The following is a 15,281-nucleotide window of genomic DNA, read 5'->3' as shown; positions in this document are numbered from 1 at the left end:
CAGACTGCTCCTGCATAGGAAATGTTATTCTTCACACTTAAAGCCTTGAAAAGAATGGCTAATGCCATTGCCAAGTAAGGTTTTAAGACTTGAAATGCGTGTGGTAAGGATTTTCAAAATTTTCCTTTTTGTCTCATAGAAGATGGCCATTCTTAACTGAACATTGCACTTTATTTAAAATTCAGAGTTTCATTTATTGAACCAAAATCACTGACAAGTCAATAATAGCATATAGTTTGTGCAAAGCCTTCATTTTCTGAAAGAATACGTTGTTCCAGTGAAACTAGCTGCAGGAACCTACAGCTTTCAAGATGCATTTGCCCTTTGTCTGTTTAATTGAAGACAAGATGTCAGAGGTGGTAAAATCAGTTAAGACAATTTCTGTTGCCCATGAAGAAGAGAGTTGCACATTTTTGCTGCTTCTTCATGATACCCTACCACCTTCAGCATTTTTGCAGGCATTTTGCTGAGTTGGGAAAGAGGGAAAGAAGAGGTTAAAAAAATATTTGCACTGCTCTGTTTCAGCTGTCAGTCATCAGGGCCACTAAGGCTAGGTGTTCACCCTTCAGGCAGTTCTGTGACTGCAGCTCAAAATGAGCCCTGTCTAAGCAGAAACATACAATTATTCCAATCAAATTATTCCTATGCTACACAATACAATTACCCAGCTTAATTTGGAAGATGAATTAATTGAAGGATGATTTTCCTTTTTTACATAGAAAGTCCCTGTGTAGGTTATTTATAAAGGAAAGTTGAACACTTGACTTTCATGCCAGAGTCTCTGAGAAAATCCCTATTTTAACCAGAAACAGACTTTGTTTCAGCTCTTTCCTTTTAGGGAGAGGAGGAGGTTTTAACACTGCAAATGAGCTCTTATATTAGCACAGAATCAATATGTAAATGTGGAAAGACAAAAGTGATGCTTTGTCAAAGTTTTTTCTTTTCTTTTCCTCTTCCACAGATCAAAATTGGTTGAAAGAACGGTTCAGCATGAATTGCTCCACATTACTATCTCTCATGCTGATGCTGGTTCAAGTTTGGCCTTGCTCTCCAAGCACACAGAACCGCAGTGCTCAAAACGCAGATCAGTCTTTCACAGCAGTTCAAAGAGTGAAACGTAGCTGGGTATGGGAGCCACTTTTTGCAACTGAGGAACAGACTTCAATGGTGCCTGTGTATGTTGGACAGGTATGATAAGTAATGATTCAATGACAGTACAAGGTTAGATTTAACGTGTTGATTAGCAGGTTCCTATCTTGACTTGGAAGACTAAGCATCTCCAGTGACCTGGAAATATCAAGAAAGGTAGAAAGAGAAGCTCAGGGAGCTGTAATTAGGCAGCACAACATCTCTCCTCTCGTGTGACCTGACTTAGGGTCAGAGAACTCCAAGAGCTGGAGGTCATGGCAGCACCAAAGACCCTCCTTCACCCAGGCCTGCTGTCAAGGAAACTCCACATTCACTCTGTTACTAAAACTAGTTCCATACACAGCAGGCAAAGGTATCAAGTTGAAAAATTCCTTTCTGTCTTCTGAATCAAAGTTAAGGACTCATTTATCAACATCTGGCAATTTGCTTGTGCTATTTTTGGCACTGCATCAAAGCAGCCATACTGAGTGCGGTGTAGTTTACAAACAGTATTTAGCATGATTTTCTATTGCACTAAGTAGCAGCTGATTTACCCCTCATTAATTTTTAATGAAGCAGATTAATACTAAATCCTTTTACCACTGAGAAACTACAGGAATCTGCGTGGTTCATTAGATTAACGTAGGTTAGCACAACGAGCAATTATTTTTCACCCTCCTTTAAAAATGTGCTTTAAAATAATTGTCTTAATGAGGCTTTATCTACCCCTTTCTTCTCTCTCTGCTTCTTCTTCTTATTATTATTATTATTTATTATTATTATTTATTTTTGTATGCTAGAAGTAATTGTAATCTCGAGATCTAGTTTTCTTTTCTTTAAGGCACTTTCTAGATGAATGAAACAAAATAAGGTTAACTGTTGACTAGCACTAAAATTTAATTAGGCCCAAAGGGTGAAGTGCTCAAAATTCATTAATTACTTTTTCACAGCCCCTTCAAAGTAACTACTATGGAAGTGTGATGTCTCACTTCTGAAAAAACAAGTGTAGACATACTCATTTTTTAATTATTATTACTTTTCCCATAGCTGGAAAAAAGTTTCCTGTAAAGAAACTTCATAAATGTCATGTATTTTCATACATGAATTTAGAAAAATTTCATAATCTTACCTTTCTATTTCTCACAGGTAAACTATGGGGAATTTTTATTGAAGATTATAGTTAATTTATTGCAGTCTAATCATTGTCTAATCAGACATATTTACTTGTGGTTTTTTATTGAGTAGAATATGCTCTGCTTTCAGTAAATGAAGTGATAGTCTATGATCAACACATGAATTTTTAGTAAATAAGGCCCTGAAGGAAACTGCATCAACAAAGATGCAAAAGTAGACAGTCTCTGTTTTTAAGTCACTATTCCATATCAACTTCTTTTCGCAGTCTGATTCAGAGCTCAATCTTCAAATTTCATCCAACGTAGATTCATGAATCCTTTTCCATTATCATGTTTAAGAAAAAGAAATGTGTCCATCAGCACTGCAATGGCAGATATATGAGGGCAAGTACACAAATTCTTGTTCCCAGTTCTCATTTACAATGGGTAGACTGTTTATCCTTTTGTGTCTCGCTTAATAAAACAGGTAAACTGAGAACCTTCAGTATGATTTGTCAGCAAATGTCATCTGTAAGAGTCGTCTCATTTAACATGGTGAAGGTAATACAAATCTTTTGGGGATAAATGATTCTGAGTGAAGTGGTTCAACACAGGTTATGTATAAACAGCCAGCCCGAGGCATACTTCCAGTCTCTAAGGGTTTGATGCACTCTGTGATCACATCTGAACCCCATCTTAGGTTAAGTATCTAGATATTCATCACCTTTCCCATGCCCTGGGGTTCATGACAAGGAAACCAAGATTTATGGATCAAAAAGAATCTGTGGTGCCCCTTAGCCAGGTGCCAAATGTGGACGGTGTTAAGATGAGTTCTACCAGTCCACTCATAAAGGGGTGCACCTGCCACACATTTTGCACACGGCTACTTATGTTGAAAACATTTGACTTCAAGTTGTTAATATTTTAAGTGGCTGTTCATATTTTAAGTAGTTCTAAACTCCCTAGCCTTGAAAATTCTCTCTCTTGTACAGGCAAGGGGAATTAACTCTGTATAATACAGGGCCTAAATACTCTGACAGAACTCAGAGCAGGAACTCAAAACTGTTCCGCATATCTCAGAGCAGTGTACCAGTCACACTCTGAATAAACGATCCATTTGATGCATGCAGACAATTATGCATTATGAAAATCTTCAAAAGCATGGACATTGTCCCAAAGAAAGTTACAATGATTTTTGCTAATTCAGAAGTTATTACAAAATATGTTGAGTAGATCCAACAAGGAAATATGCCCATAGTTGCTTCTTTCTTACTCTGTTGCCTCATATCCTACACTGAGCTGTAGGGTCCATAAGCATGAAGCACAACAGTGAGATGATTGAAATCAACAGGTAATTTGCATTTAGAACCTGCTGCTTTGTAGGAGAAGCAGGTTGAATAAAACTTTTTTTTTTTTTTTACATTGGCTCTTAGAGATATTGACATCCTTTGTTCTAAACCCAAAATAAATAAAGAAAAAATTAGAGAATTAAGAATATGATAGAAATTGCTGTTGCCATGGAATTCAACTGTGGATGCCTGACATGTTAAGAAGTTAAGCTATTGCTGTTAAAAAAGTACTGTTGCATATTGTTAACATTAACAGAACTATTTTGTTGGTATGAACAAATGGTCTCCAGGGCTCAGCTTTGTCAGAAGAATCATCATCATAAAGTCCATCTTAGCAAGACAACGGAGGATGTAGATGATCCTGGAAGGAAATGGAAAATGTCTATCAATTTATTTCAGAATAAATAATACAGGCTTGTACCACAGAATGGCTTTTCATCTCTTTAATATTTCAACAGAAATAGAACACCACTGTCTCTCCTATTTACACTTAATATTGCTGAATACAAAAAAACATTCTTAATAATAAAAAAAATTAGACAATGTTTAATGACCTTTGCATCATTTTCAGCAGAAGTTTATGGGAGCTGATAAACCAATGAACTAAAGTAGGTACTTACATTCATTGCCTTCACTTCAAAGTGGCTGAAGCACCTTTTTTCTGGTTTACCATGCATTTATATATCTGTTATATCAATACTTTAAAACTGAGCCATGACTGGCTGAAAATGTGACAGTACCCTCTTTTTAAAATTAGTATCCAAGAAGGCTCATTAGTGACAGGGTTCACTGTAGAATGAAAACAAACAAAGCCTAAAATGAATATTCCAAAACTTTATTCCTCCCAAAATGTGTCTTATTTTTCTGTTTTGTACTTGCAGCTGAAATCAGATTTAGACAAGCAGGATGGCAACCTAAAATACATTTTGACTGGGGAGGGAGCTGGAAGCATTTTTATCATTGATGAAAATAATGGCAAAATTTACGTGACACAAAAGCTGGATCGAGAAGAGAAACCCTTCTACACTCTAAGAGCACAAGCAATTAACAGAAGCACTCAGTTTCCTGTTGAACCTGAATCAGAATTTATTATCAAGGTTCGAGATGTCAATGATCATGAACCACAGTTCTTGGATGGACCTTATGTGGCCACCGTTCCAGAGATGTCACCTGAAGGTATGACATGCTGTGAACCAAACCGTTTATTTCCTGCTTTTTTTCTAGATAGCTATGTTGATATGAAATCTTAATAGCATACTTTATAGACTAGCTTTCATTGAGAAGGAAGCAAACTATTTTACAAGCTTGGAGATTTGCAAAGGTATATGCTTAAACTGAAGGTTGTATATACCTCTACTTAACATCCTTGCCTTTAAATATTTAGGTACCTACATGTATCCAAGTCCTTTTACAGAATTCAGGTACATGCTTGTATTGACTATAGAGACCTGTCTTTCCCATAAGTGATTCAGCCTTGAAATTGGTACTTGTTTAAAAATATAATATTGCTATTCGAAACAGGTAGAGTACTATAGCCAGTTGATACTGCAAATGAGATTTGGGACTGACAGATTTCACTACTTTTTCAATCAGTACAGCAGTCTAGTCTCTAGAAAATTGTTCAGTGTATGATTATTGTTACAACCTGTCAGCTCTTCAGGCTTCTACCAATCTGAAAGAAAAGTAGCATGCACGTAAACTTTAAAGTCCTCTGACCTCAGTTGACTCTTTTAAGGACATAAATATAAGCTTGGTTGAACTAAAAAGTACTCAACAGCATCCTTCAGTCTACCCTGATTCTGCTTAATAATTAAACAATATGTCTTTATTATACCCTGTGTAGTATAAATCATATTGTACTGTAACTGGAAAAGAATCACATTCACATCACAGGCACTCACAATTTCCCCCCCAAAGATAGGGATAGTTTCCTTCCTATAAGTAACAGGTTCAGAACAGGAATGGTATAAAGCTGATGTGGGGCTGGTGTGATGACCACCCTCACACCATGTAAGACGCCAGCTTATTTGCACTGCCAAGCCTCTTTCCTATCAGTGACCTTCTCTTGAATTAGATGGTGTGTGGTGAAGGAATGCCTTCCGATTTCATAATCACATGAGTTGTAATTTTCCTGTCAAGAGGAACAACTTAATCCCTGCACCTCTTCTTTCCCACCTCCACACAACCAAACAGACCTGTTCTAGGATCTGTCATGTATCTGGAAACTTAATACAACAAATAAGAAGCAAAGTCAACATTTGACTAATATAAGTGTATATATACATATATGTGTACACACACATATGCATACATAATTTGTTTACACATATATTTAAATCCTTAAAAAAAACCAAAGTATGAATGCAGCTTACATGAACAAACATGTTATAGATACTGCTATCTCCAAATAACTATCTTCAAAATCAAAGGAAAACCGGATTTTTAAATCTTACAGAAAGAATCGCAGTAATCTTTTAAATCCATACCTGTATCTCTTTCAGTTATTTCTATTGCAAAAAATATTGACAAGAAATTCAAATATTGTGCTACTTAAAACTGTATGAATTAATGAGGTCATTAACGTAATATCATCAGTTATCAAAAAAGGTAATAAAAACTATGTTTCATTCAGCATTACCCCTTCAACTTTTAGGGCAGATTTAGTGACTCTTTCACAGGGAGCTGTAAGTTTTATCTTCTTCTGCCTGGATAGCAGTTGCAAAAAAAGGCTATTCATACCTGGGGTTTAATCAAAGGTGGGGTTAATATCCTAATTTCTGCCAGGAAGCAGTAGCTCACCATTACTACCAACAATAGCTACAGAAGACATCCATTTAATCAATTGATTTCCTAGTCACCCTGCTTATACCACCTTCTACCAAGGAATTCACTTTTGGTTGTATGATTGTTTCTTCACTGCCACTTTCTTCCATGCAGACAGACTTATTTGTCTCAAGACTTCTGCATCTGAGCTCTTGATCAAATAACTTTTTCTAACATAATCAGTTGCTTGTTCAGAGGGTACTTCTAGTCTTTGCATCTTGCTCATTCACTCAAGTTTGGAGACAAGAAGACAGGTGCCTTGTGAAGGACCTTTCACTTTTTTTTTTTTTAATGCTCACAGTAATAATGGGCATAGTTCATTGTTTAGAATTATCTGTGTATTCTTAACTGTGTATTTTTATCTGGGTTTACACAGATTTAGGACTTTGACAATGACCTTTTTTCTTTTTTTTTTTTTTTTTGGTAAAACTTTTATGATACACTTGCTCTCTTATAAAAATGGGTTTAAAATAGCTGATAATTTAGTATGGCTTGATTTATGCTCACACAGACCTGTAATCATTCACAGAAGCATATAAAAAATTGACTTATGGATTCCTTCTATTTTATCTTCCTGTCTTATTGATGAGCTCCTGTCTTAATAATGGCTATATGGAAAAAAAAAAGTTAAGTAGGGTGGTACTTACAGCCAAAACCAACAGTAGTAATCTTTTCCCGTATACCTCTGTTTCTCACCTGAAACCATCAACAAGCACTTGACAGATGAGAAGTTTCAATCATTGACTTGAGTGGGCTATAAAGTGATAGCCCAAAAATGAAAGGCTCAGCAGTCTTTATCCAATCTCCTGTGTCATGTATTATATATTTAAATTCCTAAAATACCATATCAATTCAACATAAGATTAATTAAACTGAAAAAACCCCTTAATTTATTTTGTGATATTCCTGTAAGATTATAAAAACCCATTCCAGTAAAATGTAGAAATATACGAAATGAAAAAAAAAAATTAAGAAATCAGAAATAACACCACCTCCCATTTCTCAGATGGGTAAAAAATAAAACAAGATCCCTCTGTGCCTCCTCTCTTAGACACAGACTACCTGAAATAATAAACCCACAAATTTGCAATCATCCAGTGTATGATATATGAATCTAAGTCAGTCCTATGGATTTTAAAATATTTTCTACATTGTTTCTTCTATGTTTGACCTCTCTAGCACTAATACCATTGCTATTTCAGGGATCATTTTTTGACCTACTTCTTCCATGTAGACACTACTACACTACTGGCATACTAATGTGTATGTCTGACATATAGAATGTAAGTGGAGTGGTATATAACAGTACATACCTTAACAGTGGCCAACAGCTGAGCCATACCATGAGGACTTCTCTGGGCTCACTTACCCTGCTTTTCAAAGGATAGGGACTGCACTTCTGAGGTGAAACCTCTTTCAGTGTGCATCCTAAAGCATTAATCCTTAAAGGAAATTTCTAACCTCCCAGTAGATAGAAATGGTAACCAATTAAAATTTGCAGCATTGGTACTATAATAGCTCATTATATCAGTGCTTTTCTCCCAGTAAAATAGCACATCCTCTTGCATAGTAAGGGATGTAGACCAGAATTAGTTTAAATGATGCAGTGCAATAGAGAGACTCAGCCTTTGCTCTGTTTCAGAGCTCTCTAGCAGCAGTTCAGCTCACTGATGCTAGACCTGGGATCTCCTAGTAATTTCCTCATAGAAAACATGCTCAGGAAGCATGGTCAATACTTGGGAAAGCAATTCGCTGTTAGTTAGTTCTCTGTTAGTTCTCTGTTAGTCTGGAACAAAGAAATCAAGCAGAGAATAATTCACAGCTGGCCACTTGCCTCAGAGAACCACAGAAAAACCAGAAAATAGGCACAGTAATTTTGCCTAAAGTTAGGTACAAATATCAATATATATATACACTAATGAGCCAACAAATTAGAATACATTTTCCTTCTTTCTTAGCTCTCTTTTATCTTCAGTACTAAATTTTATTAGGATTTTATATGCAAATGTCACAGTAAATGAAAAGTGTGTCAGCAAATGGACTCTCCTCTGAGAACACAGGACTGTGGTTTTCCCTCAGGCATTTGGTACAATTCTACGTTAAGTGTCTTCCATACAGCCGTTAAACTTGTACAAATGCAGTATATCTGATGGAATGGTTAAGAGTCAGATACAATAATATATCAGTACTTAATGTTTTTATAGATTTCAAGCTCTAGTTAGAAAAATTAATAACTATTTGCCATGTGAGGGCCCTACAGTTTACCTAATGGGCTCCAATATATAAGTGGCACTACTATGTTTTGCCCAAGAAAGGTAAAACCAAGGCTGCAGGAATACCAAGAAAAATCTTATACAGCAATCAGCAAAATGTAGTTGGCCTTAGATAAAGCTAATAAAAAGCAAAAAATGTGTAACTATGTTTACTATCCAGCTGTGATGGAGAGAAAGTCTTCACTGTCAGGTTCAAATTAACAATTTATTTGAACGTCACTCACAGGTCCAATACGCCACTATTGCAGGTTCTTTCATGGATACAATGGAGGAATGCACTATTGCAATTAAATACACAATTCACAAGCGTGCTAGATATTAATACCTTAAAAGAGTGCACTAATCACGATCTTAAAGCATGCCAAATACCATATGTATGTTTCTTAATCACTTACCCTCTCTCTCAGGTAAGGCCTCTCAATCCCTGGGAAGTTACCTTGTATGCGTCCTGGACAAGGGGGAAAGAATCTCATACAGGCCAGCTGTATCCTTGGAAAAACGACTCTCCCCATTTTTCTGCCCAAACCTTATGGTTTTTATTCTCTGATTTGATGGGTGGGGGCAGGCTTATGCACGAATGTTTATCTCTGGTGCCATTTCCGCAGCTCCCCCCAGGTCATCCCTGCATAGATAAGAATTTGTCAAGGTGAGACAAAGCTGAGTCGAATCACAGCTCCCTGCATCTCGCCTTGGTGCTCTGAAACAGGTTTAGCCGGGTGATCCCATACACCAGCTTAAGACATTACTCTGTACATAAAACACATATTTGGGGCTAAACTTTATATCAACATCACACAGACTCACATATTCAAAAATGCATGTTGGAAAGCCCATGGACTTAGTCAGTTAATTTGTCTCTGCCATGATATACATGTTCACATAAATATTGTGAAACTGTATCATGGTTCGAATGTCAATTATATCATGTCATGGCTAGACTGTCAAGAGGTGGTGGTTTGGGTTTTTTTTGTTTGTTTGGGGGGGGGTATTATGTGTTAATTGAATGTTTTAAAAGATATTACTTATACCTGAACATTTATTCTTCTCCCAACCATAGAGTTACAAAAAATGGCTTCCTGGAGTTTTTGAGTACATAATATTAACTTCGCAATTTCTATCACTCAGATACAAATGTCAAGGTAAACATGATTCCATTCAGCAAATGGCTTAGAATCATAGAATCTTAGACTCATTTAGCTTGGAAAAGACCTTTAAGGTCATCCAGTGCAACTGTTAACCTAACACTGCCAAGTTCAGCACTAAAACATATCTCTAATCGCCTTATCCACATGTCTTTTAAGTACCTCCAGGGATGGTGACTCCACCACCTCCTTGGGCAGCCTGTTCCAATGTCTGACAACCCTTTCAGTGAAGAAATTTTTCCTAATATCCAATCTAAACCTCCCCTGGCTCAACTTGCGGCCATTTGCTGTTGTCCTATCACTAGTCACTTGGGAGAAGAGACCAACACCCACCTCTCTGCAACCTCCATTCAGGTAGGTGTAGAGAGCGATAAGGTCTCCCCTCAGCCTCCTCTTCTCCAGACTGAACAACCCCAGTTCTCTCAACCACTCCTCATAAGGCTTGTGCTCCAGAGCCCTCACCAGCTTCGTTGCTCTTCTCTGGACACGCTCCAGCACCTCAATGTCCTTCTTGTAGTGAGGGGACCAGAACTGACAACAATATTCAAGGTGCAGTCTCACCAGTACTGAGTACAGGGGTACAATCACTTCCCTAGTCCTGCTGGCCACACTATTTCTGATACAAGCCAGGATGCCATTGGCCTTCTTGGCCACTTTGGCACACTGCTGGCTCATATTCAGCCAACTGCCAATCAACACCCCCAGGTCCTTTTCTGCAGGGCAGCTTTCCAGCCACTCTTCCTGAAGCCTGTTGTGTTGCATGGGGTTGTTGTGAACCAAGTGTAGGACTTGGCCTTGTTGAACCTCATACAACTGGCCTCAGCCCATCAATCCAGCCTGTCCAGATCCCTGTGCAGAGCCTTCCTACTCTCAAGCAGATCAACATACCCGCCCAATTTGGTGTCGTCTGCAGACTTACTGAGAATGCACTGCATCCCCTCATCCAGATCATTTATAAAGATATTAAACAGAACTGGACTCAATACTGAGTCCTGGGGAACACCACTTGTGACTGGCTGCCAACTAGATTTAACTCTATTCACCACAGCCCTTTGTGCCCGGCCATCCAGACAGGTTTTTTACCCAGCAAAAAGTATCCACCACCCATCCACACCCATCCAAGCTGTGAGGAGCCAGTTTCTCCAGCACAATGCTTGGGAAACAGTGCTAAAGGCTTCACTAAAGTCTAGGTTGACTATATCCACAGCCTTTCCCTCATCCACTAAGCAGGTCACTTTGTCACAGAAGGCTTGCTTTGTTTGCTGCAGGTTAAATGTATAATGAAATACAGGCTTCATGGCAGTGAAAAACTAAAAACTGAAAAAACATTCTAGGGAAACATTTTTCTTCTGCTTATTACATAGTCCATGTTTAATGTAGAGGTTCATATAGTGATCATGAAATCTTGTCTTTCTATGTGAAAAACCATAGTCCTCAATTTACATGGTCTCCTGCCACTCCAGTTTAAAAATAGCCTTCCTCCTGATAGTGCAGGAGAACTGTTACTGCTTCCCTCCAGGTCAGCTCCCTCTTTACCAGATGCCCCTTGCCTGCTCACCTTTACATTATATCCACCAGCTGCATCTCACTGAGCCCAGTTGGGCAAATTCCATTCTTCTGCCTTCTACTATACTCTGGAAGAGTCAACAGGCAAGCAGAAAAGTAGGCTTGGGTTTAGAGAAGCAGCAAATGTTGCTTTAGTTTCAACATTTCTTTCTAATGGTTAGGAACTGTGTAGAAAATAAATCTACCTTTAAATAAGTAAGATGCAAAAAAACATAATTATAATTTTGCAGTCCTTTATTTGTTGGATTTTATTTATGATTTATTAAATATGGTGCTGTAAACAACTCCATTTCTAAACGTAGTTGTGGGCACTTGGGTTTATTTAGTAGGAAACAGCATTTATAACACACTGTACCTATTGGATTATTCGTAGTTTTTGATCCCTTCCTGACTAGCACTCCGTTTTTTTTTCAAAGCAACTCATGCTAAACTGTCTTAAAGGATGAATTTCCTGTATTAGTTACAACAGTTTCCATAGACCACAGCTGATACGAAGTTAACAGTTCTGTAGCTGAGGATTTCCTTTACCCTTCAGTCTTATTAAAGAATACTGGTATTTCTGAAGCATATATGTGCTCTGATTAAATATTAATCTGTCATTTTATCTTTAAATTTCTGCAGAGCAATAGGGAGTGGTATATATATGTATACATCTATACACACTCCTAATACACATCTAAATGTCAGAAATGTGATATTGTATGATTTGAAGGACATCATATAAGTCCAAAAATTGGTGGCATTTAATAACATTTTAGTGTACTTCCACTCTGAGAGAAGATAACATGCATTATAGAACCACTTGGAATGCTGCTGAATAAATTGAGAGAAAATGCAAAAAATCTTTTTTTAAATAATCAAAATATTTCATTCAGTATAACCTTATATGAGAAAGCCTTCTTAATTTCTATTTAAAAATAAAACTATTGAACTGCTAGAAAACTCAGAAATTAATATATTTGATTTATTGAGGGTAAGTATCACTTTGAGTTTACCATAAAAAAGGTGTTTCTGGTCTAACTCCTCGCACTCCATCGTTTCTTCTTTCCTCCTCTAGCATAACTATACAACTATATTGGTAAGCAGTGCAACCATGTGAACGTATGCCAGAAAGTTTTAGAAAGTAGCTTGATTTCCTGCTGTTCCTCATGAGAAGTGATATTTGTATTCTTACGCAGAACTTAGGTGAGGAAAAAAGACAAAAATAATTATTACCTTATAAAATGATGCTACTGTGAATATTTTATTTTAAAGGACAATCATCACTGATGGTGCTATGAGATTGCTGTCAGTCTTGTATCTAGGATATAACCAGCTTCCAGCCAGAGAAGAAATCAAGATCTGCAGATTGATTCTGCTTTGTCTTTTGCACTGTGTATTCTGCCATGACTCTTGCACTGGGACAGGCTCATTAAAGACTCAAGGATAAAAAATGTTATCAGACCCTTGTTATACTTCTTGGCTGCTTTGCTAACAACTAATTTCTTTATCACCAGTGGGCCTACTGGTGATAAAGTGGTTGTGTTTTCTTATTCCCATGGGAAACTTCCATAATATACTTTGAAGAATATACAAGGGGAGGAGAAACGATTTGCTGTACTCCATTCACATATCAGAAATTAGGGAAAAAGGCATAAGATAGGTAGTATTTTAAGCAACATAAATGTAGTGCTGAAAAGTCATATGATATTTATTTTTATTTTAATTGAAAATTTGAATGCAACAAGAACAGTTGCTGAGGAAATATTTTCCTTTTTTAATGATAAATTTTAGAAGGTGCCATTTGCTCCTGTAAATTTTCAGGACTGTTTGCTAATATAGCTGGTATGTTAAAAGGTTTTTAAAGAGTTTATGCTTTGTAGTTACGAGATAATTTATACAAGAAGAAAATAAAGATAGTCTATTTTATTTTTTCCTTGAGGTACTTCGGTTACACAGGTAACAGCTACAGATGGTGATGATCCTACTTATGGGAATAGTGCTCGTCTGCTTTACAGTCTCATTCAGGGACAGCCTTATTTCTCTGTGGAACCAAAGACAGGTACTACAAATGATCTTGTAACTTGAAAACATTCATAAACTAACATAAAATGGATGCAAGCAAAAATGTCTTTCTTCATTTCAACACAAATATCAACTAATATGGCCCTACACTTGTACATCTTTGCATAGTTCCTAGATCTAAAAAAAAGCAATTCTTTCTTTCCGATAAGAAACAGAAATTCTTTCTCTTTAGAGAATCAACAATTTATATAGAAAATTATCTTGCTAAAGAAAAGAGTTGTATTCTGACTACCCCATTGAACAAATGGACCTAGGAACACTTCTGGATTAACAACTCTACAATTCATTATGTGACATTCCTATCCCTATGTTGGAGAAACCACAGATATGTGACATACCTCCCAAATCCTGATTTCTGGGGAATAAAGAAGGTTATATATGGTAGAGGAGATATATGGTGTGTTCTGCCCCCCGGAACTCTTAAGTATGCAGAATGGATCTGTCATACAGCGTAGATGTTGCCATGAGTACTAATTCCCAGTATTAGGGTAGTTGTGCCGTGCATGATCTAGAATGTAAATTCATAACTGTGTCAAATGATGTATTTTATACCCATATTATATGGTCAAATGTTGGGAAAAAATTGGACTATTATATGTTATTATATTATACTTTTCATTTTTAGGTGTCATCAGAATGGCTTCCCAAATGGATAGAGAAACAAAAGATCAGTATTTGGTCATCATCCAAGCCAAAGATATGGTTGGGCAAACAGGGGCATTTTCAGCAACAGCCACTGTTACCATCAACCTCTCCGACATCAATGACAATCCACCTAAATTTCAACAGCGTGAGTATAGGCTACTTACAGTAGTTGAAGTCTTGAGGAAATTTAGATTTACTGTAGCTCTATTAAGTTCACTGGTAGGTCTTTTCAGAACAGGTTTGTGCTTTAACTTCAGCATACAGATTTAAATAAAAATAAAATAAAATAAAATAAATCCCACACAAAATCTCAAAAATGAAGAGGAAAAGAAAACTTGTCATTACAAAAGACCTCAGGCCTGCTGTTTTCATCACTAGGCTTTGGAGACAAATGACTTACTAAACTGCTTTCCATATAGTTTGCCCTACGTAAGCCTAAAATATTAAGTAACATTTTCACTCACCTTCTTTCTTTTTTTCCTCTCTTTATTCTTTGCTGACAGATACTGTAAACTTTTTGGCAAATGACGTAACCTTCTCTGTCCAGGGAGTTTCTAGCAGATGTGGGAGCTGGGCTGTCATGAAGAACTAGTTGGGAAGTGTTGCCCTCCACTGTTTTTTCACCCTGTTGGTTCTCCTTAGATCTTTATTTACTGCTAAAGCGGGGCTGAGAGAGGAGGACTGAGAAGTAGAAAGGTTGTCATCCCCTGTCCCCAAGATCTATCCATTGCTGGATTAGATCCATTGCTCTAATAAAAGCTGGGGGTTTTCTCCAACTTTCTGAGAGCCTCAGGCCATCATAGCTGCAACAGCTATTAACCATGGCAGATCACTAAACTGTGCCAGTGTTTGTTTCTTTAGGACTCTACTATATGAGCGTCTCTGAAGCGGCTCCTGTGGGCACTACTGTAGGCAAAGTCTTTGCAGAAGACAGCGACATAGGGGAGAATGCAGACATGAACTATTTCATTGAAGGGGACAGCTCAGATGTTTTTGATATCATTACTAAAAATGAGACTCAAGAAGGAATTATCTTATTAAAAAAGGTGAGATCTCAGAAACCTTCTAAAAAATCTCTAAATACTGCAAAGAATCTCCTCAAGCAACCTGGATATTTAAAAAAGGCCTATTGCTTTGGATTCTGTTTTTTCTTTCTTCAGGATTTGTGATTTGATTGAT

The 15,281-nt window shown here is 37.1% G+C and overlaps 1 protein-coding gene across 1 annotated transcript in view; it reads left to right on the top strand.

Annotated features, from left to right (window-relative positions):
- The first annotated feature begins 990 nt into the window (after positions 1-990).
- LOC132316762 (cadherin-19-like) overlaps positions 991-15,281 on the top strand; it is a 45,165-nt gene continuing 30,874 nt past the window's right edge. The window contains exons 1-5 of the mRNA XM_059815613.1: positions 991-1,188; positions 4,471-4,765; positions 13,315-13,434; positions 14,083-14,247; positions 14,964-15,148. Of these exons, the coding sequence (XP_059671596.1) occupies positions 991-1,188; positions 4,471-4,765; positions 13,315-13,434; positions 14,083-14,247; positions 14,964-15,148 (963 nt within the window). The remainder of the gene's footprint in view (positions 1,189-4,470; positions 4,766-13,314; positions 13,435-14,082; positions 14,248-14,963; positions 15,149-15,281) is intronic.

Source organism: Gavia stellata, chromosome 3, assembly GCF_030936135.1.
Source record: "Gavia stellata isolate bGavSte3 chromosome 3, bGavSte3.hap2, whole genome shotgun sequence".
In the NCBI taxonomy this organism is placed as follows: Eukaryota; Metazoa; Chordata; class Aves; order Gaviiformes; family Gaviidae; genus Gavia; species Gavia stellata.
Note: the sequence above shows the minus strand (reverse complement) of the source record. Positions and strands in the feature narration are given on the sequence as shown.